The sequence below is a fragment of the Budorcas taxicolor genome, chromosome 10 (assembly GCF_023091745.1).
Source record: "Budorcas taxicolor isolate Tak-1 chromosome 10, Takin1.1, whole genome shotgun sequence".
NCBI classification, from domain to species: domain Eukaryota; kingdom Metazoa; phylum Chordata; class Mammalia; order Artiodactyla; family Bovidae; genus Budorcas; species Budorcas taxicolor.
In genome coordinates, this window is record NC_068919.1 from 82144515 (window position 1) to 82170362 (window position 25848).

Genomic DNA, 25848 nt, shown 5'->3' on the forward strand with positions numbered 1-25848 from the left:
TCTTTTTTGTACAGTTCTTCTGTGTATTCTTACCACCTCTTCTTAATATCTTCTGCTTCTGGTAGGTCCATACCATTTCTGTCCTTTATCGAGCCCATCTTTGCATGAAATGTTCCCTTGGTATCTCTCATTTTCTAGAAGAGATCTCTAGTCTTTCCCATTCTATTGTTTTCCTCTATTTCTGTGCATTGATCACTGAGGAAGGCTTTCTTATCTCTCCTTGCTATTCTTTGGAACTCTACATTCAGATGCTTATATCTTTCCTTTTCTCCTTTGCTTTGCGCTTCTCTTCTTTTCACAGCTATTTGTAAGGCCTCCTCAGACAGCTGTTTTGCTTTCTTGCATTTCTTTCCCATGGGGATGGTCTTGATCCCTGTCTCCTGTACAGTGTCACACACCTCCGTCCATAGTTCATCAGGCACTCTGTCTATCAGATCTAGGCCCTTAAATCTATTTCTCACTTCCACTGTATAATCATAAGGGATTTGATTTAGGTCATACCTGAATGGTCTAGTGATTTCCCTACTTTCTTCAATTTAAGTCTGAATTTGACAATAAGGAGTTCATGATCTGAGCCACAGTCAGCTCCCAGTCTTGTTTTTGCTGACTGTATAGAGCTTCTCCATCCCTGGCTGCAAAGAATATAATCAGTCTGATTTCGGTGTTGACCATCTGGTGATGTCCATGTGTAGAATCTTCTCTTGTGTTGTTGGAAGAGGGTGTTTGCTATGACAGTGCATTTTCTTGGCAAAACTCTATTAGTCTTTGCCCTGCTTCATTCTGTATTCCAAGGCCAAATTTGCCTGTTACTCCAGGTGTTTCTTGACTTCCTACTTTTGCATTCCAGTCCCCTATATGAAAAGGACATCTTTTTTGGGTGTTAGTTCTAAAAGGTCTTGTAGGTCTTCATAGAACCGTTCAACTTCAGCTTCTTCAGCGTTACTGGTTGGGGCATAGGCTTGGATTACTGTGGTATTGAATTGTTTGCCTTAGAAATGAACAGAGATCATTCTGTCATTTTTGAGATTGCATCCAAGTATTGCATTTCAGACTCTCGTTGACCATGATGGCTACGCCATTTTCTAAGGGATTCCTCCCCACAATAGTAGATATAATGGTCATCTGAGTTAAATTCACCCATTCTAGTCCATTTTAGTTCACTGATTCCTAGAATGTCGACATTTACTCTTGCCATCTCCTGTTTGACCACTTGCAATTTACCTTGATTCATGGACCCAACATTCCAGTTCATATTCAATATTGCTCTTTACAGCATTGGTCCTTGCTTCTATCACCAGTCACATCCACAACTAGGTACTGTTTTTGCTTTGGCTCCATCCCTTCATTCTTTCTGGAGTTATTTCTCCACTGATCTCCAGTAGCATATTGGGCACTTACCAACCTGGGGAGTTCCTCTTTCAGTATCCTATCATTTTACCTTTTCACACTGTTCATGGGGTTCTCAAGGCAAGAATACTGAAGTGGTTTGCCATTCCCTTTTCCAGTGGACCCCCTTCTGTCAGACCTCTCCACCATGACCCACCCGTCCTGGGTGGCCCCACAAGGCATGGCTTAGTTTCATTGAGTTAGACAAGGCTGTGGTCTGTGTGATCGGATTGACTAGTTTTCTGTGATTATGGTTTCAGTGTGTCTGCCCTCTGATGCCCTCTTGCAACACCTACCGTCTTACTTGGGTTTCTCTTTCCTTGGACGTGGGGTATCTCTTCATGGCTGCTCCAGCAACGCGCAGCCACTGCTCCTTAACTTGGACAAGGGGTGTCTCCTCACGGCTGCCCCTCCTGACCTTGAACGTGGAATAGCTCCTCTCGGCCCTCCTGCACCCGTGCAGCCACCACTCCTTGGACATGAGGTTGCTCCTCTCCGCCACCGCCCCTGACCTTGGGCATGGGGTAGCTCCTCTCAGCCGCCACCCGTGACCTCAGACGTGGGGTAGCTCATCTCGGCCTGTTCTCTAACGAACTATTAGAGAAATGCAAATCAAAACTATAGTGAGGTATCACCTCACACCATGGCCATCATAAAAAAAAAAAAATCTACAAACAATATATGCTGGAGAGAGTGTGGAGAAAAGGGAAACTTCCTACACTGTTGGTGGGAATGTAAATGGTTCACTATGGAGAACAGCATACTCAGAAACAGAATACTCAAAAACTAAAAATAGAACTGCCATATGACCCAGCCACTCCTGGGCACATACCCAAAGAAAACCATAATTCAAAAAGATAGCACTCATCCCAGCGTTCACTGCAGCACCCTTTACAATATCCAGGACGTGGAAGCAGCCTAAGTATCCGTCAGCAGAAGAATGGGTAAAGAAGATATGGTACATATATGCAACAGATCATTGCTCAGTCAGAAAAAGGAACAAAACCATGCCATTTGCAGAGACATGGACAGACCGAGAGACTGCCACTTAGAGTGAAATAAGTCAGAAAGAGAAAACCAGACGTCATAGAGTTTGGCTTATATGTGGAAACTAGGAAAATGGTACAGATGAACTTATTTGCAGAGCAGAAATAGAGACACGGATGTACAGAACTGAAAGATTGGGATATAGACACTACTATGTATAAAATAGATAGCTGATGAGAACACGCTGCACAGCTCAGGGAACTCTACTCAGTGCTCTGTGGTGACCCAAATGGGAAGGAAATGGAAAAAAGGGGGGATACATGTATACATATAACTGATTCACTTAGCTGTTCAGCAGAAACTAAGACAACATTGTAAAGCAGCCATACGCCTGTAAAAAGTAATTGTAAAATGTTTTCTTTATTTTTTGTGTTTGTTTTCTATGTATTATTTGTGTGAGAAGTATTGTAAGCCTAGCACAGTACGATTGGCTAACTTTATCTAGGCTAACTAGTTATCTAGGCTAACTTTGTTGGACTTACAAACAAACCGGACTTATGAGTGCGCTCTTGGAACGGAACTCATTTGTATGTCAAGAAACTGTACAAGATTTCTCAGTTTGAAACATTCCTAACATGTTCTCTGAACAAAAGCCAGCTTCTCTTGGTCTGGAGCTGATGGAAATGAAATGAGGCTTGTCCACTAGAAAGACGGCATTCCTCCCGAGTCTGTAACCCCAGGTGGGATGTGAAGCTTGACGTCACTCCCAGGCTGTGTTCACCCAGCAGAGCTCAGCCACGGGCCAGCTCCAGAGCCCCCACAAGATGCTTTCAGGGAACTTAGTGACAGAAAAGCCAGAAAGCAAGTTTTTAAACTAAGTTATAAATCAGAAGAGAACACAGAAACCCTTAGCTGCCGCTCTGGCTTGGGTGTTGGGCAGAGCAGTCAGGTGCTGGGCATACTGGGTAGTGTTGATTTTTCCCTGAATCATGATGTGAGCTAGAAAGGGAGGTGGCTGGAGGGACGGGTTCCAGGAGGAGCTGGCGGAGAGTTGGAGCTCATTTATCCTCTCGTCTCCCATCTCCTGAGGAAGAGGATGCATCACTGGATAAGTCACCTATTAGAGAAGCCCGAGCGCTCAGGGTAACAGAAGGCATTCCAGAGCGAGGATGGGCAGGCTTGGGTTGCCAGCCAGCCATGCCACTGCCAGGCCCAGGGTTTGGTTCCAAAGCCCTCTCTTCTCTGTCTACGTGTTCTCCTCCGGTGATTTCACCCAGCCTCCCTCCTTGAGGTACATTCTACCCACCAGTGACACCCAAATACAATCCCAGGCCTGCTCTGTCCCTGAAAACTCAGCCTCCTGTGTCCATTGGTATCAACATCACCACTTGGATGGCTGCTGTATAATCTGATTCAGACAAAACATGGCCAATAATGAACCCAGGCTTCCTCCCCAACCTGCTTCCCCATCTCAGGTAGGCTAAGCTCCACCTGCATCCAGTTAGTCAAGCTAGAAACCAGAAGTCAAGCCTGACTCTTCTTGTTTTCATACTCCGGGTCCCATGCATCCAAAGGGGACCAGGAGCCCTGCTTCTGAAACAGACCCAGGCCCCATTTTGCTCCTCTCCATCTCATTGCCACCAGGGAATCCAGCCTGCATTAGATTTCTTCTCAAAACCATGAAAAATGGCTGCTGGCTGGTCTCCTGCTTATCCTGCCCCTCTGCAATCCCTTCTCCACGCAGCAGCCAAAGCAGCCTTTAAAAACGCATGCCTCCCTCTCATATCATATCCTAGAGAAACTGAAGCCTAGAAAGAGTACGGCACATCCCCAAGGTTGCAGAGCTGCTGGGAGGGGGAACCCAGATTCAGACATAGGATTCGGATTCATGGCCCACCCTGGTGGTAAACGCCAGGATAAGGGCTTGGCTGTAGCTGGGATGGAGGAGAGATGTTGGGGTCCTTTGGGGTTCTGTTTTATCTCAGGAACTGCAAATTGAACTGGGAGTAGATCTTCTACTGATGGAGAAGGTCCCAGACCAGTTTTCAAAAGGATGGACTCATTCATCTGAATGACACAGAGAAGCTTGAAAGATGGAAGCTAGAGCCAGCTCTGAACTGTCTAGTCTAGGCCTACAACACAGGCTAGGGGAGGAGCCAGGAGGAAGGCTTGATTCCACCTAAGGCTCGCTGCCCAGGAGATGAGCTCCAGGCCAGACTCCACTCAGGGCAGATGGAGGTGTGCATCAGCTGTAAGCAGAAAGGAACCAGAACTACTCATGGATCGGGGTGCCCACCTCCATTTAAATACTCATAACACAGTCTGGGGTAGATTCTGTGATGGACCCATTTTGCAGGTGGGTAAACTGGGTCTCAAGGTGGTTGAATAACTCATCCAAGGTGATCAGCTAGAAGGGGCAGAGTCAGGATATGAACCCAGGTCTGTCTGATGACAAAAACCAACAGTGTTCCAGGAAGCCAGAGCTCCAGGGCCCCGGAGCTAAAATGAATGCAACACTGATTCAGTCTTTGCCCAGGCACCTGCGTGTCCCAGACTCTGCTTGAAACCTGGTCTGCTCACATTCCCTGCTGAGCACACCTTGCCCTTCCCGAGGTGGTGGCAGGTGTCCAGCAGCACTTTGCAGATGTAAGCCTTAGATCAGTGCTGTGGAAGCATGTCAGCATTATTCCCAAACAGTACAGTCAGACAGATCAGATTCCAGGTTAAGTGATTGCAGCCTGCACACCTGGGCATCACAAAGACTGCTTCTCCTGCTCCCTTCCAGAAAGCCTTAGCCTCTCAGATTAATTTCAACATTCTCAGACCACGTTTCAGGTTCAAAGGCACACAGATGAGGTGACCAGTAGACAGCACCTGCCCTGACACCGTCCAGCCCTGGGACCCCTCCAGCCCTCCTGGAAAGGAGCCACAGTCCTCAGAACGTTGGTCACGTTCTCTCCAATGTGGCTAGTGGATACCTGGCATGAGCTCACTTCTCCCCCGAAGCTGCAAATCTGCTTGTCTGTTTTTCATTTCTGCTTTCGGATGGGGCGGAAGGCGGGCCTGGGCGGCAGCCACCCTCAGGAAGCAGGGTCTACCCGCCCCCCCACCGAGGCCGAGACCCTCCATCTCCCTGTGCGAAATGCATCTGTGTAGCATAGCCAGCCTCCCCTTTAATAAGCTGATCGTTGAGCTAAATCCCGGGTGTGCACCTCGCCCTGGACGCTTTTGATTGACAAAACTAATCTCTCCTCCACCCCCGCTTCTGCCGCCGCCCGCATCCTCTTGCAAATCATGTACTCGGCGGGTGACAATTAGATAGAAGACTTGGGATTCGGACGCGGAGGGTTATGAGGTTATGAATCAATGGTGGGGGCCCTGGGTGAGATAACAAACCGGGGGGAGCCCAGCTCAGACACCTCACCACAACCCTCCGAGCTTCCCGGTTGATTTATGAGTTGGTAATAACCTCGCCCGGTCTCCTGCCCCCTATTATTTTTCATAATGCATGGGAAGCACGTGGGGAAGCGCGGTCTGAGGTGGGGGGAGGGGGCAGGCAGGAGAAAGCCCACCACGGGGTTCCCCGTGGCTGGCTGGCTGTGTTTCCCACTGTGGGTCGATGTGGGGCGCAGTTGCCACGTGCCCATGGAGGTGGGCAGGCCTATGTGCCTGGCCTGGAAAGAACACCCCAGGGAGGTGGGCCCAGCCCGCCCTGGTTTAGGGCTGAAGAAGGCAGTGATGCTTGGGTATCGCCGATTCAAAATCATCGGTCGTGTGTCTGGATTTCATTGCTCCAAACTGTTCAAGTCAGACTGACACAAAAGCCTCCTGTTAAGAAGGGAGAATCAGCGCCGATTCCAAGCCGATCGCAGACAGTGTGAACTCCGCAGCCAGAGAGCCAGGGGGGTCAGCGCAGGGCCAGGAGAGAGGAGGGAGGAGGGGGTCTTTCAACCTGAGAAGAGCACTGAAGACCACCTTTCCTTCTACTGGTTGCCCTCTTTAAGTGACAGCCAGGGTTGAATGAGGAGACGGGGGCAGTTCAGATTACTGCCTAATGTTTTGGGTTTTTTAATTGAAGTATAGTTGATTTACAATGTTGTGTTAATTTCAGGTATACAGCAAAGTGATTCGGTTATACATATATGTATATGAATAGGTATCTATGTTCTTTTTTGGTCCTTTTCCGACTCATTGGAAAAGACCTTGATGCTGGGAAAGATAGAGGGCAGAAGGAGAAGGGGGTAACAGAGGATGAAATGGTTGGATGGCATCACAGACTCAATGGATGTGAGTTTGAGCAAACCTGGGAGATAGTGAAGGACAGGGAAGCCCGGTGTGCTGCAGTCCATGGGGTCACAAAGAGTGGGACAGGGTTTAATGACTGAACAACAATTATAGTTTATTCCAAGATGCTGAATATAGTTCCCTGTGCTAGGCAGCCAATCCTGGTTGTTTATCTATTTACCTAATGTGTTTTAAAGTGTTTGTTGAGACTTCCTTTTACAGGGAGAAAGGTGATTTTTGAAAGCAAATGTCAATGGATGAAAAACCTTGAACTTTCTTCTAAAGCAGTAGTTGCAAAATGCCTAATACCACAACTGGTGCTGGCCTGTGATGAAGTTTTCATGTGTCACAAAAAACTGATAAAAAAATTTTTTTAATGTAATGAATATGTGCAATATGAATGGCTGTGTATTACATGATGCCCATTTGAATGTAGCTATTGATCAATAAGCATTAATTAAACCAGCTTCATGACAGGTTTTTGCTTGGTGCTGGAGATGAAATAATATAAGAGTCCTGGTTACTCAGAACGATTGTTATGGGTTGAATTGTGTCACCCCCAAAATTTCTATGTCATGTTTCTAACCTCCGAGCCCTTAGGATGTGACCTGATTTGGACACAAGGTTGTTGATGTGTAATTAGTTAAGGTGAACTAGCTTAGGTGGGCCCTCATCCACTATGTCCTTAGAACGAGGAGAAAGTGGACAGAGGGAAACACACACAGGAAGGGGCCATGTGAAGATGAAGGCAGAGGTGGGGATGATGCTTCCACAAGACAGACACACCAAAGACTGCCAGCAAACCTCCAGGAGGGAGAGACTGAAACAGCTTCTCCCCACAGCCCTCAGCTGAACCAGCTCTGTCTGCATCTGCGTCCGGGACTTCCCGTCTCCAGAACTGAGAGGCGATACCCTTCTGTGGTTGAAGCTGCTCTGTTTGTGGTGCTTTGTTAGGTGGTCCCAGGAAGCAGATACGGGGGGGAAGCAGACACTGACCAAGTCATCACATCGTGGATGTCTAGTTCCAAACTGAGATGAGTGCTCCTAGGGAAGGTCCTCCCTGACCCAGAAAGTGTCCTCTGAGGAACAAGGCTACAAAAGCTGCCGGAGCAGGTCCCCCGCCCCCTGGCTCCATGAGGCCCCGCCGCCTCGTAAAGCTTGCCTACTGCAACTCCCTCCCCTTCTGTCCATCAAGAAAACCCTTCCTAAAAAGTATCCGAAGACCTTTGAGATTCTCTGAGGCCTGAAGTGAAAAACCAGGCAGAAAACAAGCAGTTCAAGTTGTTGCTGCCTCTCTGAGCCATGCTGATGACTTGGCTCCAATGTGAATCTGAAACACAGACTGCCTCCATAGCTCACGCGTGTTATGCTTATTACATCCCAGGCACTGTGCCGACCTTGCTCATACAGCGTCTCCTTTAACCCCAGAGCCTAAACATCAGGTCCTTCTTGTTATCGTCCTCATTTTCATACAAGAAACAAATGAGGGCACAGAGCAGGTAGGTGACCTAATAAGAAATTTCAGCAAAACCACGGGTCAGGATTTTGGTGAGGATTTCTCTTGTTTTATCCTGGAAGCAGGCAGAATTTCCCCCAGCTAACCCATGAGTATGGAGATTGGAGTGGGTGGTGGTTAAGGCACCTGCCCAGGGTCATACAGTTTGGAAATGATGTACCATGAGTGGAACTCAAGTCTGCCCGACTTTATAAGCAATGTGCTTTATTGCTTCATATGCTTGGGAAGCAAGTGTATATCTGTTAAATGTGACACCATTTTCCTTGGAAAAATCAAACCCATTGATCAAACAGTACCCCTCAAAAATGCCACTAGGCTTTACCACACTAGTCCTTCTACCTGTATTTCCTTCTCTCCTACTGGCAGCTATTCACTTCGTCCACCCAGCAAAGCCCAGTTCAATGTCTCCTCTTAAGCTTTCTCTGATAGCTAACTGTTATATTTTATTGTTTTTTAACCAAGTCAGAAAAGAATGGCCTAAAACTGTAAAATCTTCTCTACTTATAGAGTGTCCTTCAATTCATCTGCAAAATGGAGATAATAATCTGTTTACATCATGAAATTATTATGGCGCTGGTGGTAAAAGAACCCGCCTGCCAATGCAGGAGACATAAGAGAGACAGGTTTGATCTCTGGGTCAAGAAGATCCCCTGGAGGAGGGCATGGCAACCCACTCCAGTATTCTTGCCTGGAGAATCCCATGGACAGAGGAGCTTGGTGGGCTTACAGTCCAAAGAGTTGCAAAGAGTTGGACATGACTAAAGCGACTTAGCGTGCATGCAGTATTATAGTAGAATCATTCTAAAACTTCAAATAGAGAAATTACTCAATAAATTATTAGCTTAATAGCTAAAGCAGTAATTATTATTATAGCTAAACTAGTGTCTCAGCTTCAGGAAGGCAGTTGAGTACAGAAGATAACTTTTCCAGTTGTTCTGTGTACTACTGGGAAAGCTATTCAGAGATAAGAGGAGCAGAACAGTGTAGTGGAAATAATATTAGACATGAGATATTCTGGGTTATAAACTGGGCTGCATTAAGTACTAACATGTGACCTGGGACCTCTCTGGGTCTAATCTCTAAAATGAATGTGAGTTACTATATTTTACATATTGTCAAGATGACATATGACGACAGGGTTAAGTGTCTAGTGCTGGCCTAGTACAGTGGGCACTGGGGATTGTCATCCTTCTGGGTGGACACTGGCCTGCACATAGCACCTGCTTGCATGATGAGATGGCATAAAGCTGCATTCTGCACTCAGAGGAGCAGCTGAGACCTTGGCAGTTTCGTGAAAATCCAATGGAGGATGGAGTCATACCCTTGCCTAAGGACTACCATCTTATCCTCAGTTGGGCTCCAGAAAACAATAGTTTACTCAAATGGAAGTGTCTTTCCCCAGTGGGCAGGACTGATGAGTAAGTTGTTAATTGCTTCAGTTACCAGAACCATGATATACAAGCTACCAAGTTGCAGGGAACTTGAAATTTGCAGGTGACTGGAACCAGTCTTTTGTCAAGCTTGCATAGTCTAATTTGGGTTCAGATTGATACAAAACTTTGGGGGAAATGAAAGAAGTGTGTCATCGTAGGATCTGCTTGGGTTCTGACTTTTTTCAAAAGAAGTTCAAGGTATCCCTTGTTCTTTCAGGGAGCTTAAAACACCTGAAGCTGAGCCCAGAACAGAATGCTTTTATAATAAGGGTCTCCCCCACACCAGAAAGAGAGCTCTCTAAAATCTTGGAAGGTCTTACTAGCTTACTCAAATCCAGTTTATATTGATCTAGACTTAATATGACTTGGAAGGAGGTCACTGAGTCTCACTCTACCCAAGTAAGTAAGTAAACAAATGGCAGGGAGGAGGGGGTCACCCTTAGTCCAGCCCCATTAGAGTCTACAGAAGGCCACTCTGAGACTCAGGCCCAGCCAGATGGCCAGGGAGCCACTGATCAGAGGCCCATGACAAGCGTCCTGCTCTCTCCTCCTCAGGAAGTAGACAGATTTGCAAGTCCTATCTTCATTCCTCTGCCCTTTCCTTGTGTGTGTGCTTGGTCCCATTCTTTGTGCTCCATGGACTATAATCCACCAGGCTCCTCTGTCCATGGGATCTTCCAGGCAAGAATACTGGAGTGGGTTGCCATTTCCTCCTGCAGCGGATCTTCCTGACCCAGGGATTGAACCTGCGTCTCCTGCATCTATTGCTTTTCCTGCATTGGCAGGTGGATTCTTTACCAGTGAGCCACCTGGGAAGTCTTGAAGAGCAGCAAAAGTGCCGGGCCTGGGGCAGTGGGAGGCTGTGCTCCAGACCCGCTCCACTTGGGACTGCAGCTTGACAAAGATAAACAGAATCTAGTAGCAGTAACAAAAGGCAACCATCAATTCTGGATAGAATAGAAAAATAATCTGCTTGATTTCTTACTAGAATAAGAAGGGAAGAATGATTGGGAGAAGGGGAAAAGAGGGAAGAAAGGGAAGAGGAAAAAAGAAGACTAAAAATGCTTTCCCCTGGTAATGATTTGGACTATTTTCGCTTGATTCTACAGTGTAGTAATTGTAGCCATCTTAAAGGACATAATATTATGACAGGTTTCCCTTTCTTGTTCCTGAAGCTGAATCTGCCACAAGGCTGAGGCTGGCCCTTCCTGGATTAGCCTGGCGAAGCAATAACCCATGCCCATGAGAATGAAATTGTCCACAGTCCCGGGCATCACTGTGTGTGCTCAAGTCCCCCAAGCAGGGCCCACGTGTGTTGAGGATGGCAGTGGGGTGTGTGCTGCTACAGACAGAAGGTGGTACCCTCAACAGCCAGGGGCAGCAGCTCGGCCCATGGGGGCCTGAGGATGGTCACCCGGCTCCCCGAATGAAATAGGGACAGTCATGATGGCTGCACCAGCGACTAGAAACCCAGGTCTGTGGTCCCCGCAGTGCCAGAGGAGAAGGCCAGGGGCTTTTGTGGCTTTCCTTTCTTTACCAAAATTGTGGTTACATGTGATTCTTGAGCTCTGTGAATGCAAACCGGAGCCTGGTGGACAATTAGGCCGGACATGAGTGCAGAAAGCCAAAGCAGGACAGAAACCCAGACAATAGTGCCGAAGGCCCGGGTAGGGTGGGGGGTGGGGAGCGGATATGATAGCAAGGAAGGAGTTTCAATGTGAATGAATACTAATTAGTGACATGGATATTAATGATGACAGTAATTAACAGGGGAAAGGAAGGGCTGTCATTGTCCCAGGGTGAGTAATCAATCTTGGCAGGTGATAAATAATGGTTCAGCAAGCTCAGCAGAAAGATAATCCTCCTGCCCGGGGGAGAGCTGTTGCTGATGCTGGAAACCTCTCCGTTTCTAGGCAACCCACAAAAAAAAAGGACTATTTTTCTTTTGAGGGAAAAACAGGTTAGAGTCTCCCCCCACCCCACCCCCAACTTGGGATTACAGTTCTTATTTGATTTCTGCTTTGTTCTTCATTTCCGAGGACAAATGTTGAACTTGTATAATTTGGAGGAAGTGGACACACACACACACATACTCACCCTTTCTCTCAAAGGACATGAATGAATAGGAGTGTTTTCAATCCAAAGTTTAGCTCATAGATGCCATCCAGGAGGGGCAATGCTTAGAAGTCCTGCTTTTGAGGCTGAAATGTGGGGGACTTGCAGGGCTGTGTCAGTGGAGGCTGGTCCTGGGCGGATAGGGTGGTACACAAAGAACCAGACAGTCTGCTCTGCAAGACTCCTTCTCCTTCCAGAGAGCAACAAAATGTCTAGTACTCAGGCCTGTACTGATCTCACTTCTCACCCTCAGTCAAATTTCTGAGCAACTTTCCTTTTGGAAAAAGGGAACTATTTGTTCAACCCCCTCTGCTGGTTCTCCGGTGTTTCAGCTGGGAGTCAATGCAAGGAGAGCTGATGGCAGGCCCTCTCCCCTACTGCACAACTCAGACCCATGACAAGACTCGGGTCTCTGGAAACACTGCCCCTTTCAGATTGTTTTCCATCTAACATTTCATCCTGAGGTGATAAAGTACAGACCTTTGAAGATCTGCACTGGTTTAAAGAGAGGTATGGGAATGACAATGGTAGATTGTCCAGAAGTTCAGAACCTCCCAGAAAATTGCACTCCTCTACCCCCACATGAGGGCTTCCCTTGTGTCTCAGAACGTTGAGAATCTGCCTGCAATGTGGGAGACCCAGGTTTGATCCCTGGGTCGGGAAGATCCCCTGGAGAAGGAAATAGCAACCCACCCCAGTATTCTTGCCTGAAGAATCCCATGGAGCCTGGTGGGCTGCCATCCATGGGGTCACAGTGAGTGGGACACGACTGAGCGACTTCACTTTCGCTTTCACCCCCACGTGAATTGCACTTTCCTGAGAACGCTGGTCCTAGGTGCTAAAGGGAGGCAAGCAAAAGCAAATATGTTCAGAGAATATTGACCACAGTGATGAGAAACCCCAAAGTATATCATGGGAAGAAACAGCTGAGGAATCCAGGCATGTTTCACCTGGAGCAGGGGAAACTCTAGGATAGCATTGCTAATACACTAAGTGCACTGTCCATATAAGTGAAGGACTGTCTCACAGAGTGAGAGGTCTGAGTTCTCTCTATCATCAGAGGGCAAAACTAAGGCCAAAAAGAGGAATTCAGAGAAGGGCCAACTTCAGAGAAATTGAAGATGACTTACCTGGGACAGGCTTGCCAGGAAGGAATTTGTGAGTTTCCAGGCACTTGGGTTTTTTGTTGTTTGTTTGTTTGTTTTTAATGGAAATTAGAACACCTCTTATCCAGGGTATTGTGGATGATGCTTGGCTAGGATTGGAGTAGGTAAGTTTTAAAAGTCCCTTCTGATTCTTAAGATTTACATTAGTTCAGGTCATACTAGATACTAAAACAGATGACTCTCAAATGCCTGGGTTTCAACATCACAAGTATATTTTTCAGTCAGTTCAGAGCCCCAGATGGGCATCAGTCTTCATGTCTGTTCAGGATCCCAGGCTCCTTCCACATTGTGGCTCTGCCCTCTCTCCCTTCATCCAGCAGATGGGGATGAAAGGGTGTGGGATGTGGAGGGACAGACAGGAGTTTTTATGGTCCGAGTCTGGAAATGGCATATGGCATTTCCACCCACATTCTTTTGTCAGAACTCAGTCCATACCCAACTGCAGGAAGGTCTGAAAGTGTAATCTAGTTGTTGCCCAGGGGATGGAGGACAGAGGTTTGGATGAACACACAGAAGTTTCTCCCACAGACACAGGGGCTTATTCCTTCAGGATAAGCCCAGTCCAGAAGAAATTAGAGGGTTTTTTTTTTTTTCAGGAACCTGTATGGTCATTTCTGTTGGGCAGGCCTTGTCCATTTGGGATAGGGAGCTAAAAGAAGTCTCCTCCCTCAGGAAATGTTCTGGAGTGATAAAATGTCTTCTAGCCTGTCATCAAAATATGTATTCCCAGGAAGTCCCCTCCCGAAGCTCCCTAGAAACGTGGATACAAGATCATCCTGAGTCATCAGACATGGATTTTTTAAGGAAAAGAATGGGATTGTGACTATGGAAGCATCCTAATGGGTGGAAAGAGTTGGTTAGGATGGAAAAGTATAAGTATTACCTAGCTCTCCATGAGTGTGCTAATTGGACCTAGGGACCTCTCGGGTAACCCCATGTTTCCTCTGCCACAGAATAAAATATCCATGAGGTCTTCAACTGAAATTGCTTTACTGTTGCAGGTACAGACATTGTACAGTGGCTTATGAAGAACCTTTCCATCGAGGACCCAGGTACTTGACCCTCAACCCTGACTTTACCTGCATGATACTAGTGAACAAGCCATACCCAAATTCCAAACCAGTTTCTCCTACCCTCCTGAGAACTGGGCTTATACAAGTGAATTCCAAGATGTGGACTCACTCCCTTTACAAACAAAATTAATTTATTTCCTCCACTGAGTTTCTGTCTTTAAATTTAAATTACCCTTGGAGGAAATGAGCAACCATTTAGAATGCCAAAGAGCCCGATACAATAACATGGACTCTGGTTAGCCACAGCAATTAAAGATAAGTTGTAGCACTGTCACAGAACAGCCTTCTATAGCCAGCTCTTAAAATTAGATTGCCTGATCCACAATTAGGAGGTTTAATTATTTGCTAAGACTCCTTCTGTTCTCTGCTTCTGCAAGAAGTGAAGGAGTGATTTTTTTCAACTTTAATTGTGCAATGCAATTAGGAAAACCTCACCAGAAAAACAACAGCAAACCCTGGCCAATAAAGCAGTTTTCAAATCTGTGTTCCCACCAGCAAATAAGCAATAAAATTTATTTTTACAGCATAATTAGAAAATGGAGGTGGGGGGGTTCCAGGAAAAAATAAAAATTCTAGGTAAGTAAACTTTTCTGAAGTTATTATACACTCCCCATCTTAACTAAGTATTCTTGATGCCTGAAAGTCATATTTACAAACATCCAGTAATGTATTCTGATGTTCTTGGGGATTAGATCTACTTGCCCCAAATTAAATGGCCTTCAGTTGCTCTGCTTTTTAAAGATTTTTTTCAAGTGCCTATTCTAGGTGTCTGGCTTCAACTGTGGTTCCTTGCTGGGGTCACTATGACAGCTCAAGCATTTCTGTATTTTAATCTGATGCTCTTAATATTAATAGACTATTTGTAAAGTTATTTTTATTTAGTGAGTTTTGGGGTGGTGGAGAGCTGTGCGTGGTCTTTGTTGCTAAGAGGGCTTTTTTTCCCTAGTTGTGCAGGCTTCTCATTGTGGGGGCTTCTCTTGTTGCAGCTCCCAGGCTCTATAGCACAGGCTCAATAGTTGTGGTATATAGGCTTAGTTGCTCCTTGTCACATGGGATCTTCCTGGGCCAAGAGTCAAACTCATGTGTCTTGCAATGGCAGGCAGACTCTTTGCCACTGAGCCACAAGGGAAGCCCTAAATAGACCATTGACTATGGAAGTGGAAGTGTTAGTCGCTCAGTTGTGTCCAACTGTTTGTGACACCATGAACTGTAGCCCACCAGGCTCCTCTGTCCCTGGAATTCTCCAGGCATTCATCCTGGAGTAGGTTGCCATTCCCTTCTCCAGGGGATCTTCCTGACCCAGGGATCAAACCCAGGTCTCCTGCATTGCAGGCAGATTCTTTATCATTTGAGCCACCAGGGAAGCCCAATTTATAATTTACATAGAATTCAATTAAACATAGTTGCCAGAAATCTGAGTGCCAGAAAAGCAGGTCATGAACGGAACTGGCACTAGCCTTTCTCTCCCTCGTGACTAGTGATCACTGTCATGTCGAGTGGAAATTCTTAATTCTATTCAAATTCTTAAACCACAGGAGAAAACTATAAATGCTAATCCTTTTAAGGGAAAAACCCATATTGACTGCCCTAAGTGTTTGCCTTATGCAGCCTGGACTTCCGATTATCTGCTTCTGAAAAACCGGACTGTGTAAGTCTCTACAAGTTTAGTTACATGATGAAGAGTCACCCTTCTTCATGATGGGGTTTTTTTTTCCTCTTCCAAGAGTACTGTTTTCTTTGCCCTTCTGGAATAATCATCATTTCTGACAGGTATTTTTTCATTATCTTCAGTGCTAGTAGCAGCAGCAGCAATGGTATATTCTGAGAGCCCTGAACCACCTAGTGGTGAACCATGCTGTAGGAATCCTCTGGTTCTGATGAGCAAAGCTTCTGTGAGAGGTCCTGAATGATACAGGTCTTATCTCTCACGGTCTATTATACTTTGATGCCCTTGGGAGGATATCAAGGTCTGGAACCCATCTGGGCTTCTGAGAAGTAGTTGAGCAGTAGTCAGGACAATTCACCAGCAGAAATGAGGCCAACCAAGACCCTGGGAAATCAGGTGGCCAAAGTCCGCCCTCCCTCCCTTCTTCCTTCCCATCTGCAGCGTCTCTAAGCACAAGCCTTTTGAAGAATGAAGTGAGACTTCTAGCTCCAGATTGGTGACATGAAAGTCCCCTTCTTACTGGGTTTTGTTCTTCCTTCTCTGAAGAAAGAGCAGGTGATGAAATTTCCCTTTTCTGCTGGACTCATGGTTCTTGAAGCATATAGATTTCAGAACCAAACTCGTTATCACTAAGCAAGTAAAATACAATTCCATTCATCCCAATTCTACCAGTGATAAATGTATGCACTCCTTCCAAAGAAGAATAGCAGACTCTCAATATGCAAAATGACTGGATCATATACAACCTCTTGAAAATTGTAGCACTATCGCTGAGCAGCCTTCTAGAGCCAGCTCTGAAAATTACATTGCCTGAATCACAATGAAGAGGTTTAATTACTTGCTAAAACTCCCCAAAAGTTTGCAAATAAAGCCAATACAAGTCACTTGAAAAGCTTCAGAACTTATGAAATTAATAATTCCTAGAGACTCCCTGAGTATGTCAATAATTTCTACAGTCAAAAATTAATTTTTATTGATAAGAATTCTTTTAGACTTTTAAAAGATTATCATGTGGGCTTCCCAGGTGGCTAGCGGTAAAGGACCCACCTGCCAATGCAGAAGACATAAGAGATACAGGTTCAATCCCTGGGTTGGGAAGATCCCCTGGAGGAGGGCGTGACAACCCACTCCAGTATTCTTGCCTGGAGAATCCCATGGGCAGAGGAGGCTGATGGGCTACAGTCCATAGGGCTGCAAAGAGTTGGACATGACTGAAGCGACTTAGCACACACACATCATGTCTGATAGAACCATCTAAATTTCTTTTTTCTTAGCTCTGCTCAGAGTAAATATAGATTCTTAACTATTTATGTGAATCTACTTATGGCTGGTGCTAAAGTAACAAAACAAGTTGTGGCAAAAATATCAATGTTTGTATTAGGTTGGCCTTGCTATGCTACTGCCTTCTCTTCCTCTAATCCCTCTTTATCCATAAGAGAACAGTAATACCCTCCTCGTTGCTGGTGAGATTCTCATGTCAGGAAATGCAATGTGAGTCTGAAGACTCTGTGGGCTGCATATTCATTGCTGGTGGTGATTAAAAAAAGAAAGAATGAAACTAAAAATATGAATCAGGGCTACCAGCATTTACCATGCACCAGACACTGCTAAGCACTTTACATGAAGCATCTCACTTATTTACAGACTTCCACACCAGAGCTCATGATCCTAACTGAAAGCTAGACTTTTTTTCTGGAAGTCTTGGGGGGGGTTAAACAATATCAGACGCTCAGAGCTGGGATCCATAGGAGTCTCAGACACGTGTCACCTTCCCAACCGTTGATATCTCCACCCAGCCCAGTGCAGTCGTTTCAGAAATTATCAGTCAATCATGCTGTGATCTGGGGGTGATGACAGTTGACTTCTAGTTGCCTTTCTGCTCACCCTACCCCATCCCACTTACACCTTATCTAAGTAGCCCCTGCATTATGACAGTTTTGCAATAACTTCTCTTTCTTCTTCCCTGTCCCTTCAGTTGAAGCAATACACTTGGGAAGCCTGATAGCTGCCCAGGGCTACGTCTTTCCCATCTCAGACCATGTTCTTACCATGAAAGATGATGGCACGTTTTATCGTTTCCAGGTAGGCCTTCAGCTTCTCCTTTTCTTCTCATCATCTGATCTCAGATTAGAACTACCTAAAAAAAACTGATGGTATTTAAGGAAGCAACTCCTACCTCCCACCAACTCTGGGAAACAAAACTTGTCTGTGCTATTTTTTGCACACACCCCCCGCACACACACACACACATAATAGTAAAATGCCCTCATGGAGAACTTAGCATTCACTGGTTGCTTTACACACATCTCACTTATTCTAAAGAACAAACTTTGGGGGGATAAAGATCACCCATTTTACAGTTGCAAAAACTGAGCTCCCTGGAGAATTAATGGGACATTTAGTCAATCCAGGGGACAGCCTTGATTGGAACCTAGATCAGCTGGATTGCAAAGTCCTTAATCCTACTGCTATATCATGTTACATATACTTTCTTAGTGTGAAATTTCTATTCACTACCTAGTAACACTTCCCAAACATTTTCCTCTCCTTTTCTCAGATCCTATCCTACAGTAAATTTGAGCAGAGCATAAGGGGTTGTGTCAAGGTCTAAACCAAAAGGCTTTGGAATGGAGTTCTTCAGACAGGGTCAAAGAATGTCTGAGTTTGCTCAGCTGCCATAAGAAAATACCAATACCATAGACAGGGTGGCTTAAACAGCAGAAATGTATTTCTCGTAGCTCTTGAGGCTGGAAGTCTAAGATTAAGCCTCAAGTGGAGTTCAGTTTGTGAGAAGAGCTTTCATCCTGACTTTCAGATGATCGGTTCTCACTGTGTCCTAACGTTGTAGAGAGAATGACACATAGTGACAGAGGTTTTTAGCTCTCTGGTGTTTCCTCTTATAGGGACACTAATCCTGTGTGATCAGGGCCCCACCCATGTGATCTCATTTAACCTTAATCACTTCCTTACTCCACATACAGTCACACTGGGGTGGGGGTGGGGGGTAGGTAGGTTAGGGCTTCATCATAGAAATTCAAGAGGGCACCATTTAGTCCATAGCAAAGTGATAAAGGGACTTGGAGTTTGTGCCCCAGGAAACGGTGCTTGTCTGACTCCTGCATTAGACTTCTATTGTTTCAGGATATGAAGTTTTTGCCCTGTAAACTAGGTTTCTCATTTTTGCATTTATTTGGCTGACCTGAGATTTTATTTCTCAACACTTAGATCAAAATGTTGACTGGCCTCAGCTATGCTAAGAACAGGAAAGAGTCAGGGTGCAGTGTCAACACAAAGGACGTGCAGACAGAGCCTGTCAGGGAGGAATCCTCCGTGGGCCAGGGGAGGGCTGCCCATGGGCCCCTGGCAGGGAAGGGCATGAGTTGGCATCCTCAGTCCTGACTTCTGTGCTCTTTTGCAGGCCCCATACTTCTGGCCTTCAAATTGCTGGGAACCTGAAAATACGGACTATGGTGAGAACTGAAGCCACGGCCCACACTTACTGGGAATGCAGAAGGCACATCTTTGCTGAGTGGGTGACTGTGGTGCACGGGGAGGAGGGTCTTTGCCCTGCTTAGCCCTTTCTCGTATAGTTGACAGGTGCTGTTCCACATACTGGTGAAAGGCAGGGCCCACTGAAAGAGGCAGCCCTTGGAAGGGAAGGTGGGAGGGGAAGAAAAGTTTTATCAGGTCTGGCCAACGTGCTCATTCTGTGGAGCCATGGAGAACTGGGCCAGTGGCCGTTGACCACTACTTCCTGGGACAGGGTTTCAGGCAGGGCTGGATCAAGGGGGCACGTCCCCCTGGCCATTTCCTTTCTCACAGACTTGTTAAGACTTTTTAATAATTCATTGGTGTTTTTGACGGTTGGAAGTTGGAGGGGAAGAGAAACAGGCCTTGGAGGGGTATATAAGAGTTACCCTATCTGAGCAAACAAAGAGTGGGTGAAGCTGGGCCCTGGGTAAGCAGGGAATTACCTCTGTCCAAGCAGGGGTTTATTAGACTCTTGCCCTGTATTCTCCATGAAGACTGTTTAATGTATCAATGTGTCAGTCTTCTAAAGCTATACTATCCCTGTACTTCAGGTACAGCTGAGGCCTAGAGAGGCCACATCCTCGCATCTGTCACACTGTACTCAGATTGGATGCCCAGTCAGTTGCCAGCCCCATGAGGGGAGGGCTGGTCCACCTCGTTCACGTGTATTATCCAGGGCATAGTGCGTTCCTAAGCCATAGTGGACACTCAGTCAGTATTTGCTGATGGTTCTGCTGATGGTTCTGCTTCTCTGTGGAGAAGGCAATGGCACCCCACTCCAGTACTCTTGCCTGGAAAATCCCATGGGTGGAGGAGCCTGGTAGGCTGCAGTCCATGGGGTCACTAAGAGTCGGACATGACTGAGCAACTTCCCTTTCCCTTTTCACTTTCATGCACTGGAGAAGGAAATGGCAACCCACTCCAGTGTTCTTGCCTGGAGACTCCCAGGGACAAGGGAGCCTGGTGGGCTGCAGTCTATGGGATCGCACAGAGTCGGACACGACTGAAGAGACTTAGCAGCAGCAGCAGCAGCTGCTGCTGCTTCTCTGACTGTGTGGATCACAACAAACTATGGAAAATTCTTCAAGAGGTGGGAGTACCAAACCACCTTACCTGTCTCCTGAGAAACCTGTGTGCAAGTCAAGAAGCAACAGTTAGAACTGGACATGAACAACAGACTGGTTCAAAATTGGGAAAGGAGTATGTCAAGGCTGTGCATTGTCACCCTTCTTGTTTAACTTACTTATAGAGTACAGGGCTTTCCTGGTAGCTCAGCTGGTAAAGAAACTGCCTGTAGTGCAGGAGATGTGGGTTCAATCCCTGGGTCAGAAAGATCCCCTGGAGAAGGAAATGGTAATCCACTCCACTATTCTTGCCTGGAAAATCCCATGGACACAGAAGCCTGGTAGGCTACATACAGTCCATGGGGTCACAAGAGTTGGACCTGACTAAACCACCACCATGAGAAATGCCAGGCTGGATAAAGCACAAGCTGGAATCAAGATTGCTGGGAAAAATGTTAATAACCTCGTATATGCAGCTGACACCATCCTAATGGCAGGAAGCTAAGAGAAACTAAAGAGCCTCTTGTTGAATGTGAAAGAGGAAAGTGAAAAGGCTGGCTTAAAACATTCACAGAAAAAAGATTATGGCATTCAGTCCCATCACTTCCTGGCAAATAGATGGGGAAACAATGAAAACAGTGACAGACTTTATTTTCTTGGGCTCCAAAATCACTGCAGATGGTGACTGCAGCCACGAAATTAGAAGGTGCTTGCTCCTTGGAAGCAAAGCTATGACAAACCTAGACAGTGTATTAAAAAGCAGAGACATCACTTTGCTGACAAAGGTCCGTCCAGTCAACGCTATGGTTTTTCCAGTAGTCATGTATGGATGTGAGAGTTGGACCATAAAGAAAAGAATTGATGCTTTCGAATTGAGGTGTTGGATAAGACTCTGGAGAGTCCCTTGGACTGCAAAGAGATCAAAGAAGTCAATCCTAAAGGAAATCAACCCTGAATGTTCATTAGGATGGCGTGATGCTGAAGCTGAAGCTCCAATACTTTCCCCCCCTGCATGATGTGAAGAGCAACTTCATTGGAAAAGACCCTGATGCTGTGAAAGGTTGATGGCAAGAGGAGAAGCGGGAGACAGAAGATGAGATGTTTGGATGACATCATCAACTCAATGGACATGAGTTGGAGCAAACTCCAAGATATAGGGAAGGATAGCGAAGCCCGGCATGCTGTAGTCCATTGGGTTGCAAGGGGTTGAACACGACTAAGCGACTGAACAACAACTGGTTCTTTATCAAAGGTGATTGACAGACACTCAGTAGAGGCAGCAGAATTTGACCTCGGATGCTCCTTTCATGGTCTGCCCCTCCACCCAGCACCCTCCTCACTGATTCAGCTGCTGGGGCAGCCCACAGCTGCTCTCCTTGGGACCGGAGCATGCAATGAGACCTGTAACAACTTCTTGGATTCTCTGCGGGATGGTTTTCCCAGGAAGGTAGAGCCAGCCGCAGCTGGGTGGTACTGCAGGGAGCCTGTCCTGAGACCCTGTGATAAGCTGCACGCTCTGGATCACACTTCTGAGGGAGGGGAAGCCAGCAACTGGAAATAGTTCTGAGGATAGAATCCTGGCAAGCCTCTGCCCTACGAGGCTACAGTGGTTCTGTTTCCAAGTCTGGAGCATGGTCCCGGTGCAGGAGGCGGGGCCCCGTGACTGTCTCATCAGCTATCTGCAGGCATCTCCACGGGTCCCTCTGGACCTGTGCTGTGCCCTAAATGACGTGATAAGCGGGTCCAGCCAGGCTTCCGGCTTGAAACGGGAGCAGCATTTGGCTGCTTATAAAATGAGTGCTTCTGGGGCTGAAATACTGCTCACAAAAGCCCAACTCGGAATTTGAATGATTGTAGCTCAGTTCCATGCAGCAGCCGTGTACCCTTGTGAATGTGAAAACCAATATTTTTCCAGGCAATGGAGAGGGTTGGGAGGATGGTGGGACCCGAAAACCTGGGCCCAGGTAAAATTCAGATATTTGCCTGAATATAAACCCACAACCATCAGCCATCTTACCCTGCATACAGCAGGGCACCATTTCCCTTTCTCAACAGATTTTTGTGATTTTAGTTGTGAAGGAAGAACAGGGATAAAAATAATAATTTATCAGGCTCTCACTGAAGCAAAATTATTTTGAATTCCTGTACCTCCATTTTGGGAAATCAAATAGAGAAGTTAAAGTTCAGAATACAGAATACTCATTGCCTTTTCCTGGTTAATCAGAAAAATCAGTATTTACCAAGAGAGAAGTCAGCACAAAGGGCCCGTTGTCGACTGGTTCCACTAGCTGTGTGATCTTGGCAAGTTACTTAACCTCTCTGTGCCTCTGAAATCTCATTTTAAAAGCAGAATAATAATAGTGCTTCTTGGGTTGTTGGTTAGGATTAAATTGTTTCGTTAATTAGAAATGTGTGCAAGTTTTGATGTATGGCACATAATAAGGAGTCAATAAAAACCATAGTGGGGGTTGGTATTAGTACTCCCAAGATGACGTTTGATCTTATTTGTTCTGTGGCAGCCCTATTCCAGAAAGTATATGCCACTGGAGCTAAGAATTCAGAATAGGTGTGGCTTGGATTGAGGAAGAACCAGAAACTTCCCTTCTTTAAACATCTACTTTGTGTCAATTGCTGTCACGGATTTGAGTAACAGGCTTGCCCTCCAAGCATCTCAGGCTGAGAGAGAGCAAGCAAGAAGAGGATGTGCAAGCAAGAAGAGGATGCTAAGGAATCTGATCCAACTACTCAAAAGATTTTATGTTGCTGAAGCATGATAACAAAGGTGGAATAATTTTGGATGGACAAGTTTATGAAAAGGTCCTCGTAGTTGAGGAGAGACATTTAGAATAGGTTCGGCAGCTTCCCAGAGCCACTGTGGGTCTCCGAAAATGGGGAATAACCTGAAAAATTCCCTCACCTATGAAAGGAGGCTAATAGCAGAACTTGCCTCATAGGTTATTATGAGGATTAAGTAAGTGGACATTTGGGAAGTCCCTAGACCACTGCCTGACATTCAACAAGCTCCATGTACGTGGGTAGCTGCTAGTGTGGTGATTTCCCTAGGACCTAAAATACTGCTTGGCGCACAAGTGAAAGTGTTAGTCGCTCAGTCGTGTCTGACTCTTTGCGACCCTATGGACGGTAGCCTGCCAGGCTCGATCCATGGAATTCTCCAGGCAAGAATACTGGAGTGGGTTGCCGCTTCCTTCTCCAGGGGATCTTTCCAACCCAGGGATCAAACCTGTGTTTCCTGCGTTGCAGGCGGATTCTTTACTGTCTGAGCCACCAGAGAAGAGGCACTCACATTTATTTTAATTGGAGTATAATTGCTTGACAATATTGTGTTAGTTTCTGCTGTACAATGAAGTGAATCAGCTATATGTACACGTGTGTCCTTTTCCTCTTGGGCCTCCCTCCCGCCTCCCACCATCCTACCCCTCTAGGTCATCGCAGAGCGCCAGGTTCAGCTCCCTGTGCTATGTAACAGCCTCCCAGTAGCTGCACTCACACATGTCAGTGCTACTCGCTCAACTCACGCCATCCTCCCTTTCCTCCCTATTCTTCTTCTTGCCCATTCTATGCATTTGTGTCTCTTTACCCACCCTGAAAATGGGTTCATCCATACCATTTTTCTAGATCCCACATATATACATTAAGGCACTCAGATTTTTAAATGGGAGAATGAATGAGTCAGTGAATGAGTACACGGAGCAGTGACTGTCATAGTGAAAAACTAGACCCCAATTCTAATTCCACCTCTGCCACTAACTAGTCCATGAGTAAAGCACTTCAGCTCTCTGAGCCTTTATTTTTCCATCTATTAGTGAGGGGTCTGTACCTGATGGTCGCCAAGGTTACTTCCAATGCTAAAATTCCATTGTTCTAAAAAGTAATTAGAAGGTATGGGGGAAATAGAGAAATAAATGGTTTGTGTGTACCTTAGTTTAGGAGATTGAGGAATATTATGATGTCACTAGTAGAGAGACTAGTAGAGACCAACCTAGACATTATATTAAAAAGCAGAGATATTACTTTGATAACAAAGGTCCATCTAGTCAAAGCTAGAAAGCTGAAGAATTGATGAAGCTGAAGAACTGATGCTTTTGAACTGTGGTGTTGGAAAAGACTCTTGAGAGTCCCTTGGACAGCAAGGAGATCAAACCAGTCAATCCTAAAGGAAATCAGTCCTGAATATTTGTTGGCAGGACTGATGCTGAAGCTGAAACTCCACTAGTATGTCTACCTGATGCAAAGAACTGACTCATTGGCAAAGACCCTGATGCTGGGAAAGATTGAAGGCGGGAGAAAGGGATGACAGAGAATGAGATGGTTGGATGGCATCATGGACTCAATGGACATGAGTTTGAGCAAGCTTCAGGAGTTGGTGATGGACAGGGAAGCCTGGCGTGCTGCAGTCCATGGGGTTGCAGAGTCAGACACGACTGAGTGACTGAACTGAGTAGAGACAGAAAGTTTGGAAAGGGAGTCAATTTTTAAGGACATTGACATATGATAGGTTCAATGTTTTTTAAATGCACATGTAGTACATGAATCTATTGACTGTAAAAATTTTTTATTGCATTCTGTTTTTGTCCTGGTGGGATGCCAGTGAGCTTGAGATGCTGACATGAGGGCAAAAAAGACAAGTATTTTTCCAATGAGAAATTGCATATCCATAAAAAAAGCCAGCATCTGAGCTTTAAGAAAGTCCCCGGATGCCCTGTAAGAGGACTTGGCTTTTGTTGCCAGTGGTCACTTGATGGGTTGGGTGTCAGAGGGAACACTGCTGAGCCACTGAGGAAGCACACAGTCCCCAGGGAGGGCCCCTCAACTGCTGCTTGCCACCTCCCCAGTGGGGTGGACAGACTGCCCGATGCATGACATTCGCTGCACAGGAAGGGGCCCGCCAACGTGCCACCATATAACTCATGCTCATCAGGAGAGGTACCTCTCCCTTCTGTGCATGGTACTTTACTTCTCAACTTAGCTGATCCATTTTGACCCAGATGGGCTGGAAATTTCTTGGGATGATCCCACTTAAATAAAGACCAAATCTGGGTTAGACTTTCCAGAGTTTTTAATTTGGCCAATACGAAACACTGTGAGGGACTTCCCTGGTGGTACAATGGATAAGAATCTGCCTGCCAATACAGGGGACACAGGTTTGATCCCTGGTCTGGGAAGACCCCACATGCCTTGGGGCACCAAAGCCCATGTGCCACAACTACTGAGCCCACATGGCTGTAGAGCCCATGCTCCGCAACAAGAGAAGCTACTGCAGTGAGAGGCCCGCACGCTCCACCTAGAGAGTAGCCCCCACTTGCCTCAGCTAGAGAAAGCCCACGTGCTGCAACAAAGACCCAACGCAGACAAAGATAAATTTAAAAAAATAACACCGTCCAAGGCAGTGTTGCCAAAGTAGCTCCAGTAGCTATACTGCTTAAGGATCACTGAGACCAGGGGCAGGTGACATGCCAGGTTTCCTGCTACAAGTTTCCTCCAGTTCCACAGGCTGCCTAACTGGTGACCCAAGAGATCAAAGGAGGTACCTTTTAACAGAGCAGACACCCCTTATCTGACATAGTGCAGAGCTGTAGCAGTTTGTTTCACTGGAAAAGTTGGTAAGG

General features: G+C 46.1%; 1 protein-coding gene across 1 annotated transcript in view; it reads left to right on the forward strand.

Moving 5' to 3' along the window:
• RGS6 (regulator of G protein signaling 6) overlaps positions 1-25848 on the forward strand; it is a 606577-nt gene that overhangs the window by 489005 nt on the left and 91724 nt on the right. Inside the window, exons 4-6 of the mRNA XM_052647235.1 lie at positions 13889-13939; positions 17602-17708; positions 19045-19096. Of these exons, the coding sequence (XP_052503195.1) occupies positions 13889-13939; positions 17602-17708; positions 19045-19096 (210 nt within the window). The remainder of the gene's footprint in view (positions 1-13888; positions 13940-17601; positions 17709-19044; positions 19097-25848) is intronic.